This window comes from Typopeltis vanoorti, chromosome 4 (assembly GCF_054136105.1).
Source record: "Typopeltis vanoorti isolate ZY-2024b chromosome 4, IOZ_Tvanoo_1.0, whole genome shotgun sequence".
Classification (NCBI taxonomy): Eukaryota; Metazoa; Arthropoda; class Arachnida; order Uropygi; family Thelyphonidae; genus Typopeltis; species Typopeltis vanoorti.
This window is the reverse complement of record NC_143552.1, coordinates 4,596,937-4,623,514: the sequence shown is the minus strand read 5'-3', so window position 1 is coordinate 4,623,514 and position 26,578 is coordinate 4,596,937. Positions and strand designations below refer to the sequence as shown.

Below are 26,578 nucleotides of genomic sequence, written 5' to 3'. Positions count from 1 at the left end.
ATGAAGATCAAATAGTAAATCAGTTTATTTTTTGCAAAGAATTAAGTGTGTCTACAAAAGGTGAGGACGTTTTTAACATTTTGAATAGCTATCTTGATAAATGGCGGTTAACATGGAAGTCGTGTGTAGGCATTTGTACAGATGGAGCCCCTTCCATGGTAGGCTGTGTTAAGGGCCTTACATCTTTTGTAAAAAGACAAAATGAGAATGTTATCGTAACTCACTGCTTTCTTCATAGGGAGGCCTTGATGGCAAAAACATTGGGAGAAAAATTGAGAGAAGTTTTAGATCAAGTTGTTCAGATGGTAAACTTTATTAAAACAATACCTGTCAAATTACGTTTATTCGAAAAGCTTTGTATCGATATGGATTTACAACACAGATGGCTGCTTTTACACACTGAGGTGAGGTGGCTGTCAAGGGGGGAAAGTACTTACCCGTGTACACGAGCTACGACAAGAACTTCTTTCGTTTTTTGAAGAGATGAAACAATTGCATTTTTGTAACCTGTTTCAGTGCGAATTTTGGATTGCCAGGTTACAGCATTTGGCCGATATATTTCAGCAGCTCAATATTTTGAATACTAGCATGCAAGGGAAAGAAGAAAATATTCTCACATCCACTGACAAAATGAAAGCGTTTCAGAGAAAACTAAAAATTTGGAAAAGGAAAGCTGTTGAAGGTAATTTGGAAATGTTTCCAATAATAGTTGAACATTTAACAAGTTTAGAAGAAAAATTGAGTTCTTATTTTCCATCACTTAACACTGAACAGTACAATTGGATTTGAAACCCATTTATGGAAACTTCAAGTGATTTTGGTTTAACATTAACAGAAGAAGAAGAACTGGCAGCTATATCCACTGATTGTGGATTGACGATTAAACATAACGAATTGTCTCTTGAAGCCTTTTGGATTTCTATAAAAGAAGAATCTGTGTCAATATCTAAAAAAGTTTTGAACATTTTACTACAATTTACAACATCATATTTATGTGAATTAGGATTTTCTACCCAGACCACAATTAAGTGTAAAAAGAGAGGAACTCTTCAATGTATTGACGAGGAAATAAGAGTTTGCCTTTCAAATATATACCCAAACATTGAAGCAATTGCTTGGACACATCAGGCTCATGTTTCTCATAAACACAAGAATGAATAAACTTAAGGTATGTTTCATTTTATTTTTTTTTATCGCATTATTTTTTTTCTGGCTAATATTTGGCTTAATTATTATAACATATTTCTCAGAAATTTGTATATAGTGCATCTACAATTATTTGTAGGATTTTAAATGCGCCCCGACTTCAAAAAGTTTGAGAACCACTGCTCTATCCTATCAAAGTTCTCTAAAATGTCCTCAGTCTTGCTTTATCAAGACACAAATTCTACCTTCAAAGAATCTCAAGATATAAAACAAAAGAATATTTACTTTACCAAGTCCCTCCGAAGGACTATTAGCTGCCACATGTTGCTCGGGTCATCCTTCGTCTTGTGACTGAGTTGTTCCGTTCTCTGCTACCGGACACAAATCAAGAAATGGCTGTTGCTACGAGCTTTCTCCACTCACTCGGGTGGGTCATTCAGCGTTTGGCACCATTCTGCATGAGCTGTTGATTCTCGTACGGATCTCCACGGAATACCTCTCAGCACGGGTCATGAATATGGCCTGCTGTTGTCGACATAGCACCCTTGGCTTGTCCTATCTCTGATCACTCGTCGAGAGTCCTCGATCTCTAAAATCTCTGAAGAAAACAGGAAAAAATCCTAAAGCTTGGCACGTATTGCTTTAAATATTCTTTCTCAGTGCCCTCTTTTTCTGTATTGTTTTTTTGCACGATCCATAGCTTACAACGTCCTTAGGTTGATCCCCCTTGCTTTCCCTCATTGCTATTAGGTGTTGTTTTCGAGGAAAAGCGCTTACATCAGCCTTCCCCGTAAGCTACAGCCTTCGGCGTTACAACAGGTACTTGCGGCTTAGACGTGACCGTTGATCCTATTATCATTTCTTACCTAGTGACTTACGATTTTATGATAGTTTGATAATACATAAATTAAGCCATTATTCCTTTACATGAAATGCTAATCTGATGTTATTCTTGATTTTTAGCTTTCCGTTTTACAGTAAATAAATTCCAATATATTACTCATACTGATACATACTTTCATATACAACAACTTAGGTGTTTCTCACCTTCCACTGGTAAGCAGGTATTATGCAAATTTCTTTGTAATTTTGTAAAGCTTACATATTAGATCCTGAATGAGTAACTTGTCAAGAAGTTCTCCATTCAGTATCTAACATTATCAACTTTATTTTTTAGTGCTCTGTATTTTTCTCTATTCTCTTCGTTTGTTTTGTTGGTTTACAAGTATCTTGGCCTCTCTTTTTTCTTCTATTGTGGTTAGGATTTCTTGGGTTATCCACTGATTGTTTATTTTGGGTTTGTTACCTAGGATATCTTTTGCGATTGATAACACTGTTTCTTTTCATTCTTCCCAGTATTTTCCACTGTTCTGCAAGATGGAGGGGTTTTAATCTCAAGCACATCTGTTCTAAAAATTGATTTTTGATTGAACTGTCTTTTAGTTTTGATAGATTGAATCTTTCTTCTTCACTGATATTATTTTTCCTGTTAAATTTTATTTTCACTTTGGCAGTTAATATTTCATGGTCAGTATCAAAATTGAAGCTTCTTAATGCTCGAACATTATTTACTGATCTTTTCCATTGTTTCTTTATGATGATATAATCTATGCAGTTCTTTATATTACCATCTGGGGATGTCCATGTATATTTATTATTAGGACATTGATAAAACAATGTTTGCAATCATTAGGTCATTTGCTTTAGAGAAGTGTAGTAGTTGTCTCCTCTGTCATTAAGCTCTCCATATCCAAATTGTCCCATCGCATCTTTTTTGTCTACTACAAACTGCCCTGTTTTAGCATTACTCTCAAGAGTTCTCTGTTTTTTGATCTATCTATTTCCTGTTGTACTTCCTCGTAGAAATTTCTATTTCTTCCTCTAGATCAGCGATTTTCAACCACTGTGCCGCGAGATTTATGAAAACAAATTAATTGAAAAAATAATGTCTTAATTTGCACATTTATTTATTAGTGTCTGGTCTTCCATCTTCTTGTGTGTCTAAATCAATCAAAATTATGCATATTTTTTGCCAGATCATCAAAAAAATCAAAAGAATATATTTTTAGTGTGCCGCAGTATTTTAATAATTAGTCTAGGTGTTACAAAAAAGGTTGAAAATCACTGCTCTAGTTGGTTACTGTCTAGTGCATATATTTGCATTATTTTAATTATTTGACCTATTTCTTTTGCTTGAAATTTGGCTGTGATTATTCTGGGAGACACTGGATTTATTTCAATTACTGAGTGTATAAGTTTCTTCTCAATTAATAATGCAACTCCTTCTCTGTGTATGTTATCTTTTCTTCCTGAGAAGTATAGTCTTCCTTCTGGTAAATCCATAAATCCTTCTCCTCACCAATGTGTCTCTGATAGACCTAAAATGTTCCATTTCAATCTTTTTAAATTTTCTTGAACTAATTGCAGTTTTCCAGGTTGATAAAATCACCTTATGTTGAGGGTGGCAACATACTACATGTCTTTTGCTGACCACGTCGCTGGTTTCTCACCTACTCTATGTGGTCTTCGAGTAGGCACATAAGCTATCCCGTACGCAGTAGCATTTTCTATGTTTGTAGATTTCCTCTGGTTCATGGAAGTTACTGGCATGGGTAATGTAGCTGGCTTGCCATGTCTCTGCCACATCCTTTGGTCCACAGCTCTTTATTCTTTATTTAGAGAATAAAGAATAAAGACCACACTCTTATCAGGAGGCCACCTTCCTGATAAGAGTGTGGTCTCCCCCACTCAAATGCTCCTGTGCACATTGAATTATTGCCAACAGTTGAAATTTTCTAAAAACACTGCTGGTTTTCTTTTCTTTCCTGATACTCTGTGTGTTTTTAATTGATTTATCAGCTCTTGTTGGATCAGGTCCTGATCTCGGCTGTATGGGCGCTGTTAGGAATGAAATGGTCATCATCATCATAAAATTCCTGCCATGTACCCTCAAGGGGTGTGCAGGATATGATAGTACTACATGAAAAATTTACATCATTACTTACTTCCCATCTACAATTTTCCTCCAAATCAGTCTGTTACTTGTCAAGACTCCAACATTATCAGATCTTACATTTCTATCGTCTAAGGCACTTTGTACCGTATCAATCCACCTATATCTTGGTCTTCTTCTGGGTTGTTTTCCTGCCAACCTGGCAGAGAACACTTGTTTTGCTAATCTTTCCTTGCCCATTCTGTTTAAGTGACCATACCACCTGAGATTAGTTCTGCCAATGCATTCTTGGATGCTGACAATATCAAGTTCTTTCCTAATATCCTTCTTTTTAATATGATATTGCCATTGATGCCATCTGTTCAGCCTCTAATCTTTCTCAGGACTCTCATGACAAAACTGGTTTGAACACTGTCTTGTATACAGCTAATTTAGTGTTCCGACTAATTTCTCTCTTATTCCATATGAATTTATTCAGTTGACCTACTATACCAGCTTTGTTGATTCTGTTGTCTATTTCCATATTTAATTTAAAATCTTCACTAAAAATCATGCCTAAGTAGCTGAAAGGTTTGTCCTTGTCTGACACCAGATTTAACATTAAACCATCTTCCTGTACTTCCTTCAATTCTAACTGCTGACTTATCGGTGCCATGTCTCCCTTGATATGTAATGCCCCATTGACACCATATAACTGTAGCGTATTGAATAGCTTCTCTCTTTGCACCTTGTCATATGCCTTTTCCAAATCAACAAAACTTAAATACACATCTTTGTTATATTCCCATGATTTCTTCACTATTTGTCGTAAAGTGAAGATCTGATCCTGACAGCCTCTATTTGACCTGGATCCAGCTTGTTCTTCACCAAGCTTTTCCTCCACAACTCTTCTCAACCGTTTATCAAGTATACTTGCATAAATCTTACCAGGAACACTCAGTAAGGAAATACTTCTGTAATTCTAACATTCAGTTTTATTTCCCTTTTTATATATGGGTACTATGAGAGCTATACTCCAATCATCGGGAATTCATCCCTCTGTCCAGACATTCTGAACTATGCAGTGCAGCCACTGTAAGACTTTTATACCAGAATACTTTAACATTTCTGGTCGAATATCATCTACTCCTGCTGCCTTTCCACATTTTAAGCCTTTGATGGCCTTTTCTACTTCCAGTATGGATATGTATTCCTGACTGCTTGCCTGGTCAGTGTTTTTTTACCACTGTGCTGTCCTCACTGCTTGTTTCATTTAGCAGTTTTTCAAAGTAATTACTCCATACTTCATGATATCTTTTTTTCCCGTTTTCATGTCACCTTTATAATCTCTAACTCCTTTTACAGCACTCTTTCCTCTATTCCTAAGCTTCTTCAACAACCTCCAGAATATATTGCCACCTTCTTGATATTTATTTTTTGTGTTCTTGCCAAAGTCCTCCCATGATTTTTGTTTAGCTAGTTTTACACACTGTTTAGCTTTCTTACATTTGTCTCTGTATTCTCTAAGAGCACAAGCTGACTTATTTGCCAGGAACTTTTGATATGCTTTCTTCTTTTCCTTCACTGCCTCTTTAACTTCCTGTGTCCACCACAGGAAGTTAAAGAGGCATTTTTCTATCCTTGCAGACAACTTCACCACGTGTCTCTCTAGCTGAATCAATCAGGGTTATCTTCAAGGCTTGCCACTGAATCTCCAAGGTTTGATTCCTGTTCTCAAACTCTTTCAATTTTCTTCAATAATCTTTGTGTATTTTAGTCTACAGTTCACATCTGAGAGCTGCTCAACTTTTATTCGCTTTAAAACCTCCTTACATGTCATTCTTTTCAATATGAAATTTAATTTTATCCTGCTCAAGACTAAATAGTGATCACTTCCAGTTTCAAATCCTCTGTACACTCTGATGTCCTGCACCATGGAGAAAACATCACTATCAACAATAACATAGTTGGTGAGACTTTTCTTATTCCTTGCCTCTTCTCTCCATGTGAATTTGTGCACATTTTTATGTTAGAACATGGTGTTAGAAATAGCCAGTCCATGACCTGAGCAGAAATCCAACAAATATTTGCCATTATTATTAGCTTTGCTCTTTTCTCCAAATTTTCCAAAATATTTTTGTATGTCTGACAATCATTTCCTACTCTGCTATTTAGATCCTCAGCAAGGACCAACTTTTCCTTTTTCATTGTGTCAGTTGCTTTTTCTAAAGCATCAAAAAATTCCTCCCTTCTAACTTAGTAGAACCTTCTGTGGGACCATAGGCACAAATAAGTCTCATTGTCCAGTTCCGCATTCTCATATTTGCCCACATCACTCTACTTGAAACTGCCTGCCATTCAAGAAGATTAGCCTCGTATTTAGTGTTGAATACTATTGTTACATCCTGAATGAAGAACTTTTAAAAAGAAACAATTCATTCAGCATTTAACAAGTCAGAAAAATCAGCTGAGAGAAAAAACTTGTACTTGAGCAGAAGAAATAAAGTACTAACTGTAAATAGAATTACCTCCTTTTAGTAGGAATGAAATGGTTGACCTTCCTATTTACAAACAGATGGTAAAGTGATGATTGGCTGAAGCAGTTGCTTTACAGCATCTAGCAGAAACTCGAAATTATGTGAGATAAACTCAAAGCCCCACATTAATGTGACAACAGTAAATTTCATTACAACAACAACAACAAAAAAAACACTGTGCATTCAGGACTTCTAAAAGTTTTTTGTTTAGAGGATTAGTAGAGAGAGTCACACAGATATTCCCTTTAATTTTTTTTTTATAATACAATCGTTTATAATAATACAATTTTTATTTTATTATATTATTAACGATTATTATTAACGATTGTATTATTTTAATAATACAATCGTTTACAATACTTGCCTCTGCAAGTATTGTAAACGAATCATTTGGGGTTTGTTGTATTCTGTTATTCAGATTTAAATAGTACTTATTAGGCCTTTTTTTGTGTGTAGTAATTAAAAAAAAAAAAAGGCAACATGCAAAGTGAAATTAGAAGTGACGATCATTTAGTTTTAAATAGGATAAAAGATAAAACTGAATATCACATTGAAAAGAAAAGTATGTGCAAAGTTTTCTTTTAAAAAAAATTAGTTTCAGCAGCTTTTAAAGGTAAACTGTAGACTCAACTATACAAACATTATTGAAGAAAGAATGAAATAGTGGGGTGCTTAAGGGTCAAAGCTGCATAACTGAGAGGAGACCTCCACATAGCCTTTAAAGGAATGCGGAGAACCGACCAGGGCTTCTGACCTAATGTCCAATCCTCACCTTCTCGTGGTGCACCCTGTTGGGTATCTACTTTGATACTGAACGAACGAGGATGGGCTGGCAATTTGGGATTTAGCCGACCAAATTGTATTCTTATTGGTTAATCCAAAATAAAAAATGATGGTACAACATGACAAAATTTCATGCCGGCTGGGGCGTCGCCCGGTTAAACAAGGCCCCCGTTGTTTTCGCCAGGGAACCAGGGCGATCAGCGAAAAGTCAGCTACTGGAACAAATCTGAAAACAAACCCCAACTCAACATCACCAGAGTTAAAGATCGGTACTATCAACGTAAGAAGCCTGAATGGCAAAGAAATGGAGCTAGCTGAGGAATTAGATAAGTACCAGATCGACACAATAGGGGTGACTGAAACAAAAAAGACCAAAACTGGTGAGATCTTTCTGAGCAATAAATACAAAATGTTATATTCAGGCAATAACAATCAAGGAAAAGAAGGAGTAGCCATAGTATTCAACACAAAATACGAGGCTAATCTTCTTGAATGGCAGTCAGTCTCAAGTAGAGTAATGTGGGCAAATATGAGAATGGGGAACTGGACAATGAGACTTATTTGTGCCTATGGTCCCACAGAAGGTTCTACTAAGGTAGAAGTGGAGGAATTTTTTGAGGCTTTAGAAAAAGCAACTGACACAATGAAAAAGGAAAAGTTGGTCCTTGTTGGGGATCTAAATAGTAGAGTAGGAAATGATTGTGAGACATACAAAAATATTTTGGGAAAATTTGGAGAAAAGAGCAAAGCTAATAATAATGGCAAATATCTGTTGGATTTCTGCTCAGGACATGGACTGGTTATTACTAACACCATGTTCCAACATAAAAATGTGCACAAATTCACATGGAGAGAAGAGGCTAGGAATAAGAAAAGTCTCATTGACTATGTTATTGTTGATAGTGATGTTTTCTCCCTGGTGCAGGACACCAGAGTGTACAGAGGATTTGAAATTGGAAGTGATCACTATTTAGTCTTGAGCAGGATAAAATTGAATTTCATATTGAAAAGAATAACATGTAAGAAAGTTTTAAAGCGAATAAAAGTTGAGCAGCTCTCAGATGTAAACTGTAGACTAAAATACAGAAATATTATTGAAAAGAAAATGAAAGAGTTTGAGAACAGGAATCAAACTTTGGAGATTCAGTGGCAAACTCTGAAGGAAACATTGATTGATTCTGCCAGAGAGGCATGTGGTGAGGTTGTGTGCAAAGATAAAAAAATCAGAACTCCCTGGTGGACACAGGAAGTTAAAGAGGCAGTGAAGGAAAAGAAGAAAGCATATCAAAAGTTCCTGGCAAATAAGTCAGCTTTTACTCTTACAGAATACAGAGACAAATGTAAGAAAGCTAAACAGTGTGTAAAACTAGCTAAACAAAAGTCATGGGAGGACTTTGGCAAGAATATAGAAAATAAATATCTAGAAGGTGGCAAAATATTCTGGAGGTTGTTGAAGAAGCTTAGGAATGGAGGAAAGAGTGCTGTAAAAGGAATTAGAGATGATAAAGGTGAAATGAAAACAGGAGAAAAAGATATCCTTGAAGTATGGAGTAATTACTTTGAAAAACTGCTAAATGAAACAAGCAGTGATGACAGCACGGTGATAAAAAACACTGACCAGGCATGCAGTCAGGAATACATATCCATACTTGAAGTAGAAAAAGCCATCAAAGGCTTGAAATGTGGAAAGGCAGCAGGAGAAGATGATATTCGACCAGAAATGCTGAAGTATGGTGGTATAAGAGTCTTACAGTGGCTGCACTGCATAGTTCAGAAAGCCTGGACAGAGGGACGAATTCCCGATGATTGGAGTAGAGCTCTCATAGTACCCATATATAAAAAGGGAAATAAAACTGAATGTGAGAATTACAGAGGTATTTCCGTACTGAGTGTTCCTGGCAAGATCTATGCAAGTATACTTGAGAAACGGTTGAGAAGAATTGTGGAAGAAAAGCTTGGTGAAGAACAAGCTGGATTCAGGCCAAATAGAGGCTGTCAGGATCAGATCTTCACTTTACGACAAATAGTCGAGAAAGCATGGGAATATAACAAAGATCTGTATTTAAGTTTTGTCGATTTGGAAAAGTCATATGACAAGGTGCCAAGAGAGAAGCTATTCAATACGCTGCAGTTATATGGTGTCAATGGGGCATTATATCAAGCAATACTTAGTCTTTATTTGAGTTGTGAGTCAGCAGTTAGAATTGAAAGAAGTACAGGAAGATGGTTTAATGTTAAATCTGGTGTGAGACAAGGATGTACATTATCCCCTCTGTTATTCATTATCTATATGGATCACATTATGAAGGAATGTGGTATTAAACCTGATATCAAAATTGGAGATGTTAATGTCAGCTCTTTGCTTTATGCGGACGATGTTATACTTCTAAATAAATCCGCTACAAGTCTGCAAGATTCTCTGACTAAATTGAATAGCTGTTGTAATAGATATGGTATGAAGGTCAGCAATAAAAAGACAAAGACAATGAAAATAGGCAGAATCATTGAAAATGTCAACTGTGTTGTGAATGGAGAGCCTGTGGAACAAGTAAAACATTTCAGCTACTTAGGCACAATTTTTACTGAAGATGGTAAACTAAATATAGAAATAGACAACAGAATCAGCAAAGCTGGTATCGTGGGAAGTCAATTGAATAAATTCATATGGAATAAGAAAGAAATTAGTCGGAACACTAAATTAGCTGTATACAAGACTGTGTTCAAACCAATTTTAACTTATGGATCTGAGAGCTGGGTCAGAAGTAAAACACTTGACCAAAGACTAGAGACCGCAGATATGAGAGTCCTGAGAAAGATTAGAGGCGTGAACAGATGGCATCAATGGCAATATCATATTAAAAATGAGGATATTAGGAAAGAACTTGACATTGTCAGCATCCAGGAATGCGTTAGCAGAGCTAATCTCAGATGGTATGGTCACTTAAATAGAATGGGAGAGGAAAGATTAGCAAAACAAGTGTTCTCTGCCAGGTTGGCAGGAAAACGACCCAGAGGAAGACCAAGATATAGGTGGATTGATACGGTACAAAGTGCCTTAGACGATAGAAATATAAGATCTGATAATGTTGGAGTCTTGACAAGTAACAGACTGATTTGGAGGAAAATTGTAGATAGGAAGTTAGTAATGATGTAATTTTTTCATGTAGTACTGTCATATCCTGTACACCCCTTGAGGGTACATGGCAGGAATTTGATGATGATGATGATGATGAATGAAATAGTTTGAAAACAAGAATCAAACCGTGGAGTCTCAATGACGAATTCTGAAGAAAACATTGATTGTTTCATCTAGTAAGATGTGTGGTAAGGTTGTCTGCAAGGGTAGAAAAATAAGAACCCAGTGGTGAACACAAGAAGTCAAAGTAGTCCTGAAATAAAAGAAAGCATACCAAAAGTTTATAGCAAATAAATCAGCAGATGCCCTAAAAGAATACAGAGAAAAATACAAGAGAGCTAAGCTATGTCTAAAAGTAACTGAACAAAAATCATGGGAAGACTTTGGTAAGAATATAGAAAATAAATATCAGAAAGGTGGCAAAATGTTCTCGAGGCTATTGAAGAAGCTGAGAAATGGGAGAAAGAGTACTGTAAAAGGAATTAGATATGATAAAGATGACATGAAAACTGAAGATAGATATATCCTAGATATCTGGAGTAATTACTGTTAAACGTAACAACAGTGAGAGAATCATACTATAACATTTTCACAAGGAATGCAAAGAAGAGTATATATATCAAGAGGAGTATATACTTGAGGTAGAAAAAGCCATCAAAAACTCGGAATGTGAAAAGGCAGCTGTAGTAGATGATGATATTCTACTAGAAATGCTCAAATATGGAGGTATTTTCCAATGGCTACATTGCATAATTCAGAAGACCTTGTGAGAGGCTTGAATTCTATGATTGGAGTAAAGTGCTCATGATTCCCATCTATAAAAAAGGGAATAAAGCTTGAATGTGAGAATTACAGAGGGATTTCTCTGCTAAGTGTTCCAAATAGGTTTATGCAAGCATACTTGAACAAAGGCTGACAAAAATTGTGGAAGAGAAACTGAGAGAAGAGTGAGCTGGATTCACGCCAAATAAAGGTTGTCAGGATCAAAGTTTCACTTTATGTTAAATAATTGAAAATCATGGGAATATGGTGATCTGTACTCAAGTTTTGTAGATCTGGAAAAGGCATATGACATGGCACCATGGGAAAAGCTTTTCAAAACACTGCCATTATATGGTGTAAATGGAACATTATACACGACAAAACATAGTCTGTATTTAAGTTGTATCTATATGAAAGTCAGCAGTTAGAATTGAAGGGTATACAAGAAGATGGTTTGATTTAAAATCAGGTTATATGACAAGGATGCACTCCACTCTTATTCATCATCTATATGGATCACATTATGGAAGAAAGTGGCATTAAACTAATAAAATTGGATATATCAGACATAGCTCTTTGCTTTATGTAGATGATGATGAACTCCTAAACACATCCATTGCAAGTCTAGGATTCTCTAACTAAATTGAATAACAACTGAAACAAATTCGGCAATAAAACCAAAACTAAGCAGAAACATAGAAAACTTCAGCTGTATGGAGTCTATAGAAAAAGTAAAATATATCAGTTGTTTGGGTGCAGCTTTTGGTGAAGATGGCAAGTTAAATCCTGAAATGAACAACCAAATAAGCAAAGCTGGTATAATGGGGGAGCCAATTAAATAAATTTATATGGTATAAGAAAAAAATAAGCATAACACTAAACTAGCAGTATAGAAGCTGGTGTTCAAACCAGTTTTAAGTTATGGACATTATTTGCATTCAAGGATGTGGGACCAGGATTAGTCTAAGATGGTATGGTTACTTAAATAGAATGGGAGAGGAAAGGTTAGCATAACAGGTATTGGAAGCCAAGAAGGCACAAAAAAGACTCAGTGGAAGACCAGGGTCTAAGTGGATTGATTCAATCAGAAGGGTGTTAGAACAAAATGTTAGACATGACAATATTGGAGTGCTGCCATGTAGGAGACTAATTTGTAGGAAAATTGTTGATAGGAGATTAGTAATAATGTGAACTTAATCATGTAGTACTATCATAACTTCAACACCCCTTGAGGATACATATCAGGAAATTTATGATGATGATTATTGGCTGGAGTGATTGCTTTACTAGAGTGATCTAGCAGCAGATACCTGAAGTTATGCAAGAAAATGGCATGCATGAGGGTGACAGGGCTTCTCACATGATGTCTAATCCTCACCTTTCCATGGTGTATCCTGTTGTTTAATCCTCACCTTTCCTGGTGTTAAACCTGGATACTGAGTGAGTGAAGATGGGGCTGGCAGTTTGGATTTAGCCAACCATGATGTCACTAAATGTCATTTTGTAATGATATCATTACATAATGACATTTAGGCAATTAGCTGTAAAAAAAATTAGAGGGAATATTGCCTTTGCTAGTGTGGTAAATGAATTATTGTCGGGTTTGTGATATTCTGTCATTCTGATTTAAATAGTACTTATTAGAATTTTTTTTTTTTTTTTTTTGAAGTAATAAAAAAAATAACAGTATACAGTATTTTCTAAATTAGTCAGTGATCATTCTGTTTTAAATTTAGGGAAACTAAAACTAAGAGGAGCACTTGGATGCCAACTCTTCCCAATAGTTCTCATCATCTGGATGCAGTTCCCTGTTCAACTCCAGTTAATAGAAACAGGATTAGTCACAAAAAAGTACGCACCTTTCCACTCCTGTAAGTGAACTGTTAGCTTGTAATATATATTAATTAATTGTTCTTTATGTATAATTTTTAAAAAAATTGACTAGAACAGATGTCAAAATGGAAAAAACTATTATTATTTGAACACATGACTAGTTTCATCTTTTTAGATTTCATTTGCTGCATAACATGAAAAAAAAATACAAAAATATATGTCACAAGAGAAAAGCATCTATTAATTAACTTGAAAATTTAAAGAATTGAGTTCTTTCTGTTTTGATATCTCTTGGCTTCTAATCTTTAAATTTCTTTAATTGTGTTATATAGCCAAGTAAACCCATTGCATCACACACATGTGCACACCAGGGGCAAATATTCCGGATGTGCGGTGCTCATCCATGAAATATCAGTATCAGCGATATTATATTTTTGCATTTATTCCTGTTAAAGACTCCTCTATTTGCAGACTTTGCGTGATTCCTAAAATTAAACACAATGTACTAATGCTTTATTGCCCTCTTCAGGAGTGCAATAAAGCATTAGTGCTTCATAAAGGTGGCACTTTTCGACACGTAAACCCTGCGTCACATTCGCGTTAATAGTCCGGGTGTGCTTTCAAAATGCATACACCTTTGAGCCCTTTGAAAAGAAGTAAAGAGGGCACAGCAGGTCAAATTCTTAGAGTTCTAGTATTTTAAAACCGCTGAGAAGGCAGGACTAGGTGAGCTAAAATTTGAAGCTCACTCAGCACCGGCTGTGATTGGTTATTATATATAACCAATTCAACGTTGTCATTTGTCATGAGATTCTGTTTTTGTTTACAGAGTTTTGTTCTGTTTGGCGTGTGTGAATTGTGAACTGACGCAGTAGGCAAGTTTTTATATATAATAATATAGACAATTATTTAAATTAAGGGGATATTAAATCCCACATTATTTCAAAGCTGAATAAGAAACTCAAAGATAGGAATCAAAGAGTTTCATGCCGAATATAGCAAACTATAAAAGTTTTGGTGGACTGTAACATAAGCTAAAGCACAGTTCAACATTAGGGCAATTCGTTGCAATGATGGGTAAAGTTCTGATCACCATTCTTAGTATTACCCATAATGTAAAACATCTCTCCTAGGAGATGTTTGATGTTATACATTATGGTGGAAGGTCACTAACCAAACCGGTTTCGACCTTTTTTGAGATCTCATCAGTGAGTAGGTAGACCAGGTAATACCGAAGAGAACTTTATACTTTGCTATACGAGATAAAGATAAAGTATAAAGTTTCTCTTCGCTATAACCTTGGTATTACCTGGTCTACCTACTCACTGATGAGACCTCAAAAAATGTTGAAACCGGTCTGGGTAGTGATCTTCCATCATAATGTATAACATCAAACATCTCCTAGGAGATGTGTTTTACATTATGGGTAATACTAAGAATAGTGAATAGAACTTGACCTACCTTTGCAACAAGTTGCCCTAGTGTTGAACTATGTGCTTTAGCTTACATTACAGTCCGCCGAAACTTTTATAGTTTGCTATATTTGGCACGAAACTCTTTGAGTTTCTTATTCGGCTTTGAAATAATGTGGGATTTAATATCCCCTTAATTTAAATAATGTTACATCACCGAAGTGAAGCCTATTGGCTCTTTATTTAAGTAATAATATAGACAAGTTTTTAATATATAATTTTCCATAGATTTATAATTGTTCCCCATATTTTCGTTCCCTGCCAGAACATTTGCAGATTGTATGTCCATAGTTAAAGGAGGTAAACCTCGTCCTCCTCTTCCAAATTTACACAGCACACACAAAGATGCAAAAACTGAGTATATGAGGCACTTCTCTGTTTCACAATATAGTACAGTAGAATGGCTAACTGGATGTGAAGTGCAATCAAGACTTTTTTGTTGGCCACGTTTATTATTTTCCAGAGAGAGAGAGAGAGGTGTTTGGAAAAAGCGTGGATATTCTGACCTTAACCACTTGGCGGCAGCAGTGCAAAAACATGAGCACTCCAATCACATGTTCAATTATTTCTAAATCTCAAGATGTTTGGAAAACAAAGAATTGACACTCTCATCAACAAACAAAGAAAGATTGAAGTTACCCGTAATAATGAACAGGTAATGAAAAATAGAGACATTTTAAAAAGATTAATTGGTACTGTATGCTATTTGGCTAAGGAAGGGCTTCTTTTCAGAGGTCATGATGAATCTGAAGATTCAGCTAATCGAGGAAATTATATCATCATCATCATTAAATTCCTGCCATATACCCTCAAGGGGGTGTACAGGATATGACAGCACTACATGAAAAAATTACATCATTACTAACTTCCTATCTACAATTCTCCTCCAAATCAGTCTGTTACCTGTCAAGACTCCAACATTATCAGATCTTATATTTCTATTATCTAAGGCACTTTGTACCATATCAATCCACCTATATCTTGGTCTTCCTCTGGGTCGTTTTCGTACCAATCTGGCAGAGAACACTTTTGCTAATCCTTCCTCTCCCATTCTATTTAAGTGACCATACCACCTGAGATTAGCTCTGATAACTCATTCCTGGATGCTGACAATGTCAAGTTCTTTCCTAATATTCTCATTTTTAATATGATATTGCCATTGATGCCATCTGTTCACGCCTCTAATCTTTCTCAGGACTCTCATATCTGCGGTCTCTAGTCTTTAGTTAAGTGTTTTACTTCTGCCCCAGCTCTCAGATCCATAAGTTAAAACTGGTTTGAACACTGTCTTGTATACAGCTAAATTAGTGTTCCGACTAATTTCTCTCTTATTCCATATAAATTTATTCAATTGACTTCCCACCATACCAGCTTTGCTGATTCCGTTATCTTTTTCTATATTTAATTTACCATCTTCACTAAAAATCGTGCCTAAGTAGCTGAAATGTTTTACTTGTTCCAGAGGTTCTCCATTCACAACACAGTTGACATTTTCAATGATTCTGCCTATTTTCATTGTCTTTGTCTTTTTATTGCTGACCTTCATACCATATCTATTACAACAGTTATTCAATTTAGTCAGAGAGTCTTGCAGACTTGTAGCAGATTTATTTAGAAGTATAACATCATTCGCATAAAGCAACGAGCTGACATTAACATCTCCAGTTTTGATATCAGGTTTAATGCCACTTTCCTTCATAATGTGATCCATATAGATAATGAATAACAGAGGGGATAATGTACATCCTGGTCTCACACCAGATTTAACATGAAACCATCTTCCTGTACTTCCTTCAATTCTAACTGCTGACTTACAAATCAAATTAAGACTAAGTATTGCTTGATATAATGCCCCACTGACACCATATAACTGCAGCGTATTGAATAGCTTCTCTCTTGGCACCTTGTCATATGCCTTTTCCAAATCGACAAAACTTAAATACAGATCTTTGTTATATTCGCATGATTTCTCCACTATTTGTCGTAAAGTGAAGATCTGATCCTGACAGCCTCTATTTGGCCTTAATCCAGCTTGTTCTTCACCAAGCTTTTCTTCCACAATTCTTCTCAACCGTTTCTCAAGTATACTTGCATAGATCTTGCCAGGAACACTCAGTAGGGAAATACCTCTGTAATTCTCACATTTTATTTCCCTTTATTTATTTCCCTTTTTATATATGGGTACAATGAGAGCTCTACTCCAATCGTTGGGAATTCGTCCCTCTATCCAGGCTTTCTGAACTATACTGTGCAGCCACCGTAAGACTTTTATACCACCATACTTCAGCATTTCTGGTCGAATATCATCTACTCCTGCTGCCTTTCCACGTTTCAAGCCTTTGATGGCTTTTTCTACTTCAAGTATGGATATGTATTCCTGACTGCATGCCTGGTCAGTGTTTTTTATCACTGTGCTGTCACCACTGCTTGTTTCATTTAGCAGTTTTTCAAAGTAATTACTCCATACTTCAAGAATATCTTTTTCTCCTGTTTTCAAGTCACCTTTATCATCTCTAACTCCTTTTACAGCACTCTTTCCTCCATTCCTAAGCTTCTTCAACAACCTCCAGAATATTTTGCCACCTTCTTGATATTTATTTTCTATATTCTTGCCATAGTCCTCCCATGACTTTTGTTTAGCTAGTTTTACACACTGTTTAGCTTTTTTACATTTGTCTCTATATTCTGTAAGATTAAAAGCTGACTTATTTGCCAGGAACTTTTGATATGCTTTCTTCTTTTCCTTCACTGCCTCTTTAACTTCCTGTGTCCACCAGGGAGTTCTGATTTTTTTATCTTTGCACACAACCTCACCACATGCCTCTCTGGCAGAATCAATCAATGTTTCCTTCAGAGTTTGCCACTGAATCTCCAAGGTTTGATTCCTGTTCTCAAACTCTTTCATTTTCTTTTCAATAATCTTTCTGTATTTTACAGTTCACATCTGAGAGCTGCTCAACTTTTATTCGCTTTAAAACTTTCTTACATGTTATTCTTTTCAGTATGAAATTCAATTTTAACCTGCTCAAGACTAAATAGTGATCCCTTCCAATTTCAAATCCTCTTTACACTCTGGTGTCCTGCACCAGGGAGAAAACATCACTATCAACAATATCATAGTTGAGACTTTTCTTATTCCTAGCCTCTTCTCTCCATGTGAATTTGTGCACATTTTTATGTTGGAACATGGTGTTAGTAATAACCAGTCCATGTCCTGAGCAGAAATCCAACAGATATTTGCCATTATTATTAGCTTTGCTCTTTTCTCCAAATTTTCCCAAAATATTTTTGTATGTCTCACAATCATTTCCTACTCTGCTATTTAGATCCCCAACAAGGACCTACTTTTCCTTTTTCATTGTGTCAGTTGCTTTTTCTAAAGCATCAAAAATTCCTCGACTTCTATCTTAGTAGAACCTTCTGTGGGACCATAGGCACAAATAAGTCTCATTGTCCAGTTCCTCATTCTCATATTTGCCAACATTACTCTACTTGAGACTGACTGCCATTTAAGAAGATTAGCCTCGTATTTTGTGTTGAATACTATGGCTACTCCTTCTTTTCCTTGATTGTCATTGCCTGAATATAACATTTTGTATTTATTGCTCAGAAAGATCTCAGTAGTTTTGGTCTTTTTTGTTTCAGTCACCCCTATTATGTCGATCTGGTAATTATCTAATTCCTCAGCTAGCTCCATTTCTTTGCCATTCAGGCTTCTTACGTTGATAGTACCAATCTTTAACTCTGGTGATGTTGAGTTGGGGTTTGTTTTCAGATTTGTTCCAGTAGCTGACTTTTTGCTGTTTGCCCTGGTTCCCTGGCAAAAACAACGGGGGACCTGTTTAACCAGGCGATGCCGCAGCTGGCATGAAATCTTGTCATGTTGTACCATCATTTTCTATATTGGTTTAACCAGTAAGAATACAATTTGGTCGGCTAAATCCCAAATTGCCAGCCCATCCTCGTTCGATCAGTATCCAAGTAGATACCCAACAGGGTGCACCATGAGAAGGTGAGGATTGGACATTAGGTCAGAAGCCCTGGTCGGTTCTCCGCATTCATTTAAAGGCTATGTGGAGGTCTCCTGTCAGTTACACAGCTTTGACCCTTAAGCACTCCGGAAATTATATATACTTTTTAAATGTGTTCCATGAATATGATCCTCTTTTAGACAGTCATTTAACCTCCCAACCGGCTAGGACGTCTATAGACGTCCAGTAAAATCTGAATACGATGCATGCTATCTGTTGAAAGAACATGGATAAGAAGTGTAATTCGGCCAGCATGTCCATTAGAAGGTGTGATAATCCCTCATGCTGAAGAGAGCACTTAATCAGATTATCTCAGACTCATAGCTGTGACTTAGTTACCCATAACAAGAAATGCAGTTCCTTGATCTATGCTGGGTAACTGAATTTTAGTTATATTGGATAAGCTGAAAATATAGAAATTATTTTTATTTTCTCTTTTTATTGTACAATACAATTTTAATGCCTGGAGAAAATAAAGATCCTTGCCTAATTTCTTGACTTAAATATTGCGTTACCTTCCAGAACCAATTTAATTTTTAATTTTTTTGCTAATTTTTTCTAATCGCTTACTCCACAAAACATTTTCTTTGTTCTTGAAGAAATTAATTCACGATGATTATTTGAAATATTATTTAAAAAAACCGGCTGTCAACGTTCGAGATTATGTTATATTTTTGTTCAAAATGATGATTCGTAGAATACGTCACAGATTTCCTGAAGGACCTGCTTGAGCGACTTTGCTTTATAGAGAATAATGAAATTCTTTAAACATATCACTAAATTTTTTTCTTTATATTGTAATCTACTGTTCTTTGCACTTTTATCTTCTTGGTTTCCCTGTATAATTGGTCATTACAAAATAAAATTAACAGTTATGATTTAAATTTATATGTATATATTTTCTGCTAGTTCAGATATTATGCTCCAATTTTATAATAAGCAATACTTTTGCTTATATATATATATATATAAATTACAAAGTTTTATATTAAAAATTTCCACTACAAAAGTTCAACAGAATCAACAATATTATTGTCATATTTCTTTTTCTCGTGTGGGAGGAAAACGGTAAAATGCCACTCTTGTATATCAGATGTTGTAATGGCAAAAATAGTAAGAAAAAAAAAATCATTTGTACTTTCTTTTTAAAACACAAAGAGAGAACATTGTAAATTCACCCAATGAAAAAGAAAATACTCTGTATTTTTCTTGTGTTATCTGATTTTTTTCTTGTAGTACAAAGAAGAAATCACTGCGCATAAGATGGTAGAATACAAGAGAGCAAAAATCTGTAGATTGATTACATTATAGCTGATAGAGAATTCATGCTAGAAAAATTATTTATGTAAGAGTTCTAACATCTGCAGATATAACGACATTTTCTTCTAGTTTAGATACGTGGCATTATTGAAGTAGCTAAACCTTTGCTATTATTTACACTAAAATGAACGGGCATGTTCTCCAAGTGATTTACGTTCATAACAGTTGTCTTGTGAACCATTTATAAAATAAATTCTCTGAAATATCTGCAAATTGAATGAGTCTTCAATATAACCTTCCTTCCCTCCCCAAAAAATAAGATATATATAAAAATAAAAATAATATGTATGCTCCTTTTCTTTAAAAATAATTCAAGTCCTCTTTTTCAAGATAATTATATGAAATAATTTATATTTTTTCGATAATAAAAATGAAACTGATCATTATAAATTAAGAACTTATTTTAGCATAAATACTGTATCAGCCTGTAAAAGAAATATCTATTTTTTTCTATGTTAGGATGTCTACTAATCAACAATTGAAAACGAAACACGACATTCTTGATGTATCTCGCACTATAACTTGAGGCATTTTAGTGTCCCTTCTAGCTAAGCGTTCTCAATTTTCTTCCTCAGTAGCACCGAGAGTAATCTAAACCTTTACCTTTCCCTCCATCTAAGAGGATTACTACAAGTATTTCTAAGATGTAGATTACTTCAGAAATAGCAACCAGAAGCATAAGTAGAAGTAAAAATATTTAGATTATTTTAAGAAAAAGAAACTAAAATAATACCACTGAACTTTTTTTTTGTGTGGTATGCATATAAACAATTTTATGTGGTGAAAATGTAGCATAGTATTTCTAAAATTTCAAACCATTTCAGCAGACAGTAGAACAGCTGGTTTTAGATTGCAAAGAAATAGTACAGAATTAGAAGCTTCAGGGTACAACGATATTATTGTCTTATTTCTTTTGTCAAAACGGTAAAATGAAGTAATAGATTTTGAATACTGTTTGGAAACGTTTTCGAACCTGTAGAAATTTAGAGTGGTTATGTAATTGAATTCCTGGAGAGGATAAGGATGGCGGGGGGGAGGGGGGGGAGGGGGTAAGCATCAGCAAATCTTCAAAATGAGCATGAATTTTGAATTATTCTGTATATGATAGCCTTCATATTATATTTTCAACATATCTACGGTGGTTACGCACTGGATAATATAGAAATGTGCATCCTACAAAAAAAAAAAAAAAAGAAAGAAAAGGCGAAGAATCCCTGCTAAAACATCATTGGATATAAATTTTCAATACTAAAAAGATTCACAATCGGAAACTGAGTTATGCAATATAACATTTTATGAACAAACGGTTCATAAAACAAAAAAAAAATTCGTTTCTAGAACTGAAATGTGATAATCCATATAATGGTATTTTGTTAGGAAAGAAAGCAAAAGGTCATATTTATTTCAATAAATATTATTTAAAAATATAAATATGTGACATAATATGTTCAATGCAAACATCTGAAAATTCGCAAAAAAAGATGTTTCTATATTGGAACAAACAGTGCAACTGTTTCGTTGCAGTGATTTGAAGAATAAATTTATAATACAGCAAATTTGCTACTACTAAATAGATTCATCTGATCGAAGCTGATCAATGGTCATTTCAAGATTGATTATTTTCGTACATGTGAAATTCGTTTCAGTTTTTGGGAAGAAACACAATAAATCATTTTAGAGGCAAAAAAGTCAAATATTTTAAGACAGTAAAGAAAATTCCAAGTAAAACAGTGTGCATGAAGACAGGTGATGCAAACTGTTAGTCAGGCACTAACAGTTAATCCACGAATGGCTTTAAATAGCCATAAAGGGATTAACGGCAGAGGGAAGTAATGGCATGATGAAAGGTACAATGCCGATGAAGTTTTGATCCCTTCAGAATGCTATGCCTGGTTGGATATTTCATCCACCTCAGCCGGTAGGAAGGTTAAAGGATTCAACTGTATTTCAAGGAACTTCTTCCACAGTACAAAATGATATTATTAGCACTATATCTGATGTGATTAAAAATGCTATAAAAAAAAGAAATTGCTAACACTACATCTGTGGCCATTATTTTGGATGAAACATCTGATTTCATGTCAAAATCGCAACTATCAACTGTTTTCCATTTTGTCAATAATGGGGAAATACACGAAAGGTTCATTGGATTTACAGACATAAATTGATAGAACATCTAGTGGTCTTTTTAAACATGTTGTAAATATAGTTGAGGAATTAAAATCAAGGGCAAGTTAGTTGGGCTTATGATGGTGCCGGTGTAATGAGTGGCCATATTAATGGGTTACAGAGGAAAGTTATTGAGGCATATCCTTTAGCAATATTTACACATTGCTATTCCCATGTTTTTAATTTTAGTTCTGTTTTAATAAAGCCTCTCGAATATCAAGGAATGTAGATTGTTTTTCCGTACTATCAATGCATTGGCGGCATATTTTTCTAAATCTTCTAAAAGAATAAATGTTTTGCAAGCTTTTGTTGGTAAAAAATTACCCTCTGTCACACCAACCAGATGGAACTTTACTTCCTGTTTAACGAGCACAGTAAAACATTGCAGAAATCAACTTATTGAATTTTTTGAACACATAGTTGAGAATTCTGGGGAATGGGACGTGGATGCTGTAATCAAAGCTCATGGGTTTTTGCATTTCTTGCAAGATTTTCAAACAATTTTGTTGCTAGAAATTTTTTCTGTTTTATTTGGCTACACTGATGTCTTGAATAATATACTGCAAACTTCATCCTATGATATATTGTACTATTGTAAAAGAGTACATGACACTATGAATCAGCCTAGGAATGACAGGGAACATGGATTTGATGATATTTGGGTTTCTGTATCAAAGGAGAAGCATGCAGTTGATGAGTCGAGTCCTTTACATCTCTTAGGTCTCTTCTCCGCAAGAGATGGAGAAGAGCATGTGCCTTCGATTATACCAGGAAATAGTAGACTGCATGTGCCTGGAGATGGAAGAAAGATAATCTTCTCTTTCGAAACTTGAATTTTTTCAATTCCTTTGTAGTGAAAGATATGGTCAGTATGCAAAGACGTTTCCTGATAGTATTTTAGAAAGCTTAAAGGATTTCTATGGCCCAGTTTTTGACTATATTCGCTTGAAAAATGAACTGAAAGTACTATTTTCTTCTGAAGAATTTGCCAGGAAACCAGTGCATCACCCATTAAAATCCATGCAAGAAAATCAACTTCAGGTTGCATTCAAGGAAATTTATAAGTTAGCAGAACTTATCGTGTCAATTCCGAGCTCTACTGCTACAGTTGAGCATTCTTTTTCGGCTGTGAAGAGAGTACATACATGTTATAGAGCAACACAAACACAGGAAAGGCTGTGTGGTCTAAGCTTAATCGCTATTGAAAAAACCTTCATTTTATGATGATGTGCTAATGCAATTCCTGAAGAAAAACAGAAGATTGGAACTTGTGTATAAATAAAGTAAGTAAAATGGCAAAGAAATGGAGCTAGCTGAGGAATTAGATAAGTATCAGTTCGACATAATAGGGGTAACGGAAACAAAAAAGAAAATACTGGTGAAATCTTTCTGAGCAATAAATACAAAATGTTATGTTCAGGCAATGACAATCAAGGAAAAGAAGGAGTAGCCATAGTATTGAACACTAAATATGAGGCTCATCTTCTTGAATGGCAGGCGGAAAAAGAGTTAATTCAGCCCTTTTTTGATTTAGTCTGGAAAAATAATAATTTCCCAAGTGATTACTTTTTTCGATTTCTGTGTGCATTATATATGGCTATATTTAAAAATCGTATCAAAATTCAAATTATCCGTGTCTCATTTTAGTATTTGTCAATGAATTTTTGTCACAGAAAATAGCACGCTACGCTTGAAGCATATTTGACCTTTAGGCTTTCCATATTTAAAATTATATTAACAAGTTGTCACATTAGCAACTGGTTGTCTGTCATTCCTTTATTCCCAGGGAGGTACTAGCTTTTAGCGTATGTATGTATGCCGTTTCTGCATCGAGCGGTCACACTTTCACAAAGATTATATAACATCTTAGACCAACTTCCATGGTTTTATTTCTAAAATTAACATTTGTTAAGTGTCCGAATGATTTCGAATATCTCAAATGCAGTTCATGCTGATTTCAAGTTAGGGTCAAAGCTGTATAACTGAGAGGAGACCTCCACATAGCCTTTAAAGGAATGCGGAGAACCGACCAGGGCTTCTGACCTAATGTCCAATCCTCACCTTCTTATGGTGCACCCTGTTGGGTATCTACCTGGATACTGAACGAACGAGGTTGGGCAGACAATTTGGGATGTAGCCGACCAAATTGTATTCTTATTGGCTTAAACCAAAATACAAAATGATGGTACAGCATGACAAAATTTCATACCGTCTGGGGCGTCGCATGGTTAAACAAGGCCCCTGTTGTTTTTGCCATTGAACCAGGGTGAACAGCAAAAAGTCAGCTACTGGAACAATCCCTAAAATACATCCCAACTCAATATCACCTGAGTTGAAGATCGGTACTATCAACATAAGAAACCTGAATGGCAAGGAAATGAAGCTGGCTGAGGAATTAGATAAGTATCAGATCGACATAATAAGGGTGACTAAAAAAAAAAAAAAAAACTGGTGAAATCTTTCTGAACAATAAATACAAAATGTTATATTCGAGCAATGACAATCATGGAAAAGAAAGAGCAGCCATAGTATTCAACACTAAATATGAGACTAATCTTCTTGAATGGCAGGCAATCTCAAGTAGAGTGATATGGACAAATATCGGAATTGGAAACTGGACAACGAGACTTATTTGTGCCTATGGTCCCACAAAAGGCTCTACTAAGGTAGAAGTGGAAGAAATTTTTACTAAATAGCAGAGTAGGAAATGATTGTGAGACACACAAAAATATTTTGGGAAAATTTGGAGAAAAGAGCAAAACTAATAATAACGGTAAATACCTGTTGGATTTCTGCTCAGGACATGGACTGGTTATTACTAACACAGTGTTCCAACATAAAAATGTGCACAAATTCACATGGAGAGAAGAGGCAAGGAATAAGAAAAGTCTCACCAACTATGTTATTATTGATAGTGATGTGTTTCTCCATGGTGCAGGACACCAGAGCATACAGAGCATTTAAAATTGAAAGTGATCACTATTTAGTCTTGAGCAGGATAAAATTGAATTTCATATTGAAAAGAATAACATGCAAGAAAGTTTTAAAGCAAATAAAAGTTGAGCAGCTCTCAGATGTGAACTGTAGACTAAAATACACAAAGATTATTGAAGAAAAAATGAAAGAGTTTGAGAACAGGGACAAAACTTTAGAGATTCAGTGGCAAGCCTTGAAGAAAACCCTGATTGATTCAGCTAGAGAGGCATGTGGTGAAGTTGTCTGCAAGGATAGAAAAATTAGAACTCCATGGTGGACACAGGAAGTTAAAGAGGCAGTGAAGGAAAAGAAGAAAGCATATCAAAAGTTCCTGGCAAATAAGTCAGCTTGTGCTCCTAGAGAATACAGAGACAAATGTAAGAAAGCTAAACACTGTGTAAAACTAGCTAAACAAAAGTCATGGGAAGACTTTGGCAAGAATATAGAAAATAAATATCAATAAGGTGGCAAAATATTTTGGAGGTTGTTGAAGAAGCTTAGGAATGGAGGAAAGAGTGCTGTAAAAGGAGTTAGAGATGATAAAGGTGACATGAAAAACGGGAGAAAAAGATATCCTTGAAGTATGGAGTAATTACTTCAAAAAATTGCTAAATGAAACAAGCAATGATAGCACAGTGGTTAAAAACACTTAACAGGCATACAGTCAGGAATACATATCCATACTTGAAGTAGAAAAAGCCATCAAAGGCTTGAAATGTCGAAAGGCAGCAGGTGTAGATGATATTCAACCAGAATTGCTGAAGTATGGTGGTATAAAAGTCTTACAGTGGCTGCACAGCATAGTTCTGAAAGCGTGGACAGAGGGCGATTTCCCGATGATTGGAGTAGCGCTCTCATAGTACCCATATATAAAAAAGGAAATAAAACTGAATATGAGAATTGCAGAGGTATTTCCGTACTAAGTGTTCCTGGTAAGATTTATGCTAGTATACTTGAGAAACTGTTGAGAAGAGTTGTGGAGGAAAAGCTTGGTGAAGAACCGGCTGGATTCAGGCCAAATGGAGGCTGTCAGGATCAGATATTAACTTTAAGACAAATTAGAAATACAATTTTATTAATACAGACCAGTTTACAATAAAACTTATATTAAAACCTACCAGTTTTGCCAGCAAACTGTCTGGCTTTTTCAAGGTGTTTACGGAGATATGAAACCTAGTAAATGCAAATTTGAAAGGAACATAAAAAACGTTGTAAACCAACTAGTAGCTATGGTTACATGTTTCGCATGACATTTTTTCTTGTACAGTTCATTGAATTTCCTAATTTGTTTGTCCTTATAAAGTTTGAAAGTTTTTTCGTAACTGCGTTGTATCATTTGATCTAATTGATTCCATATGGCGTATTCTAAATTGTTGGAAATTTCATCAAAGAACTTGCGGCAATTAATATCACTTTTATTAAGTTCATATCTCGTGTGTTGAATCCTTTCTCTTACAAGCGCCAATGAAGTGCGTAGATAA

General features: G+C 35.2%; 1 protein-coding gene across 1 annotated transcript in view; it reads left to right on the top strand.

Annotated features, from left to right (window-relative positions):
- Window positions 1-26,578, top strand: part of Snr1 (SWI/SNF related, matrix associated, actin dependent regulator of chromatin, subfamily b, member 1) — a 286,904-nt gene that overhangs the window by 91,089 nt on the left and 169,237 nt on the right. The window contains exon 4 of the mRNA XM_090391621.1: window positions 13,033-13,167. Coding sequence (XP_090247747.1) covers window positions 13,033-13,167 — 135 coding nt within the window. The remainder of the gene's footprint in view (window positions 1-13,032; window positions 13,168-26,578) is intronic.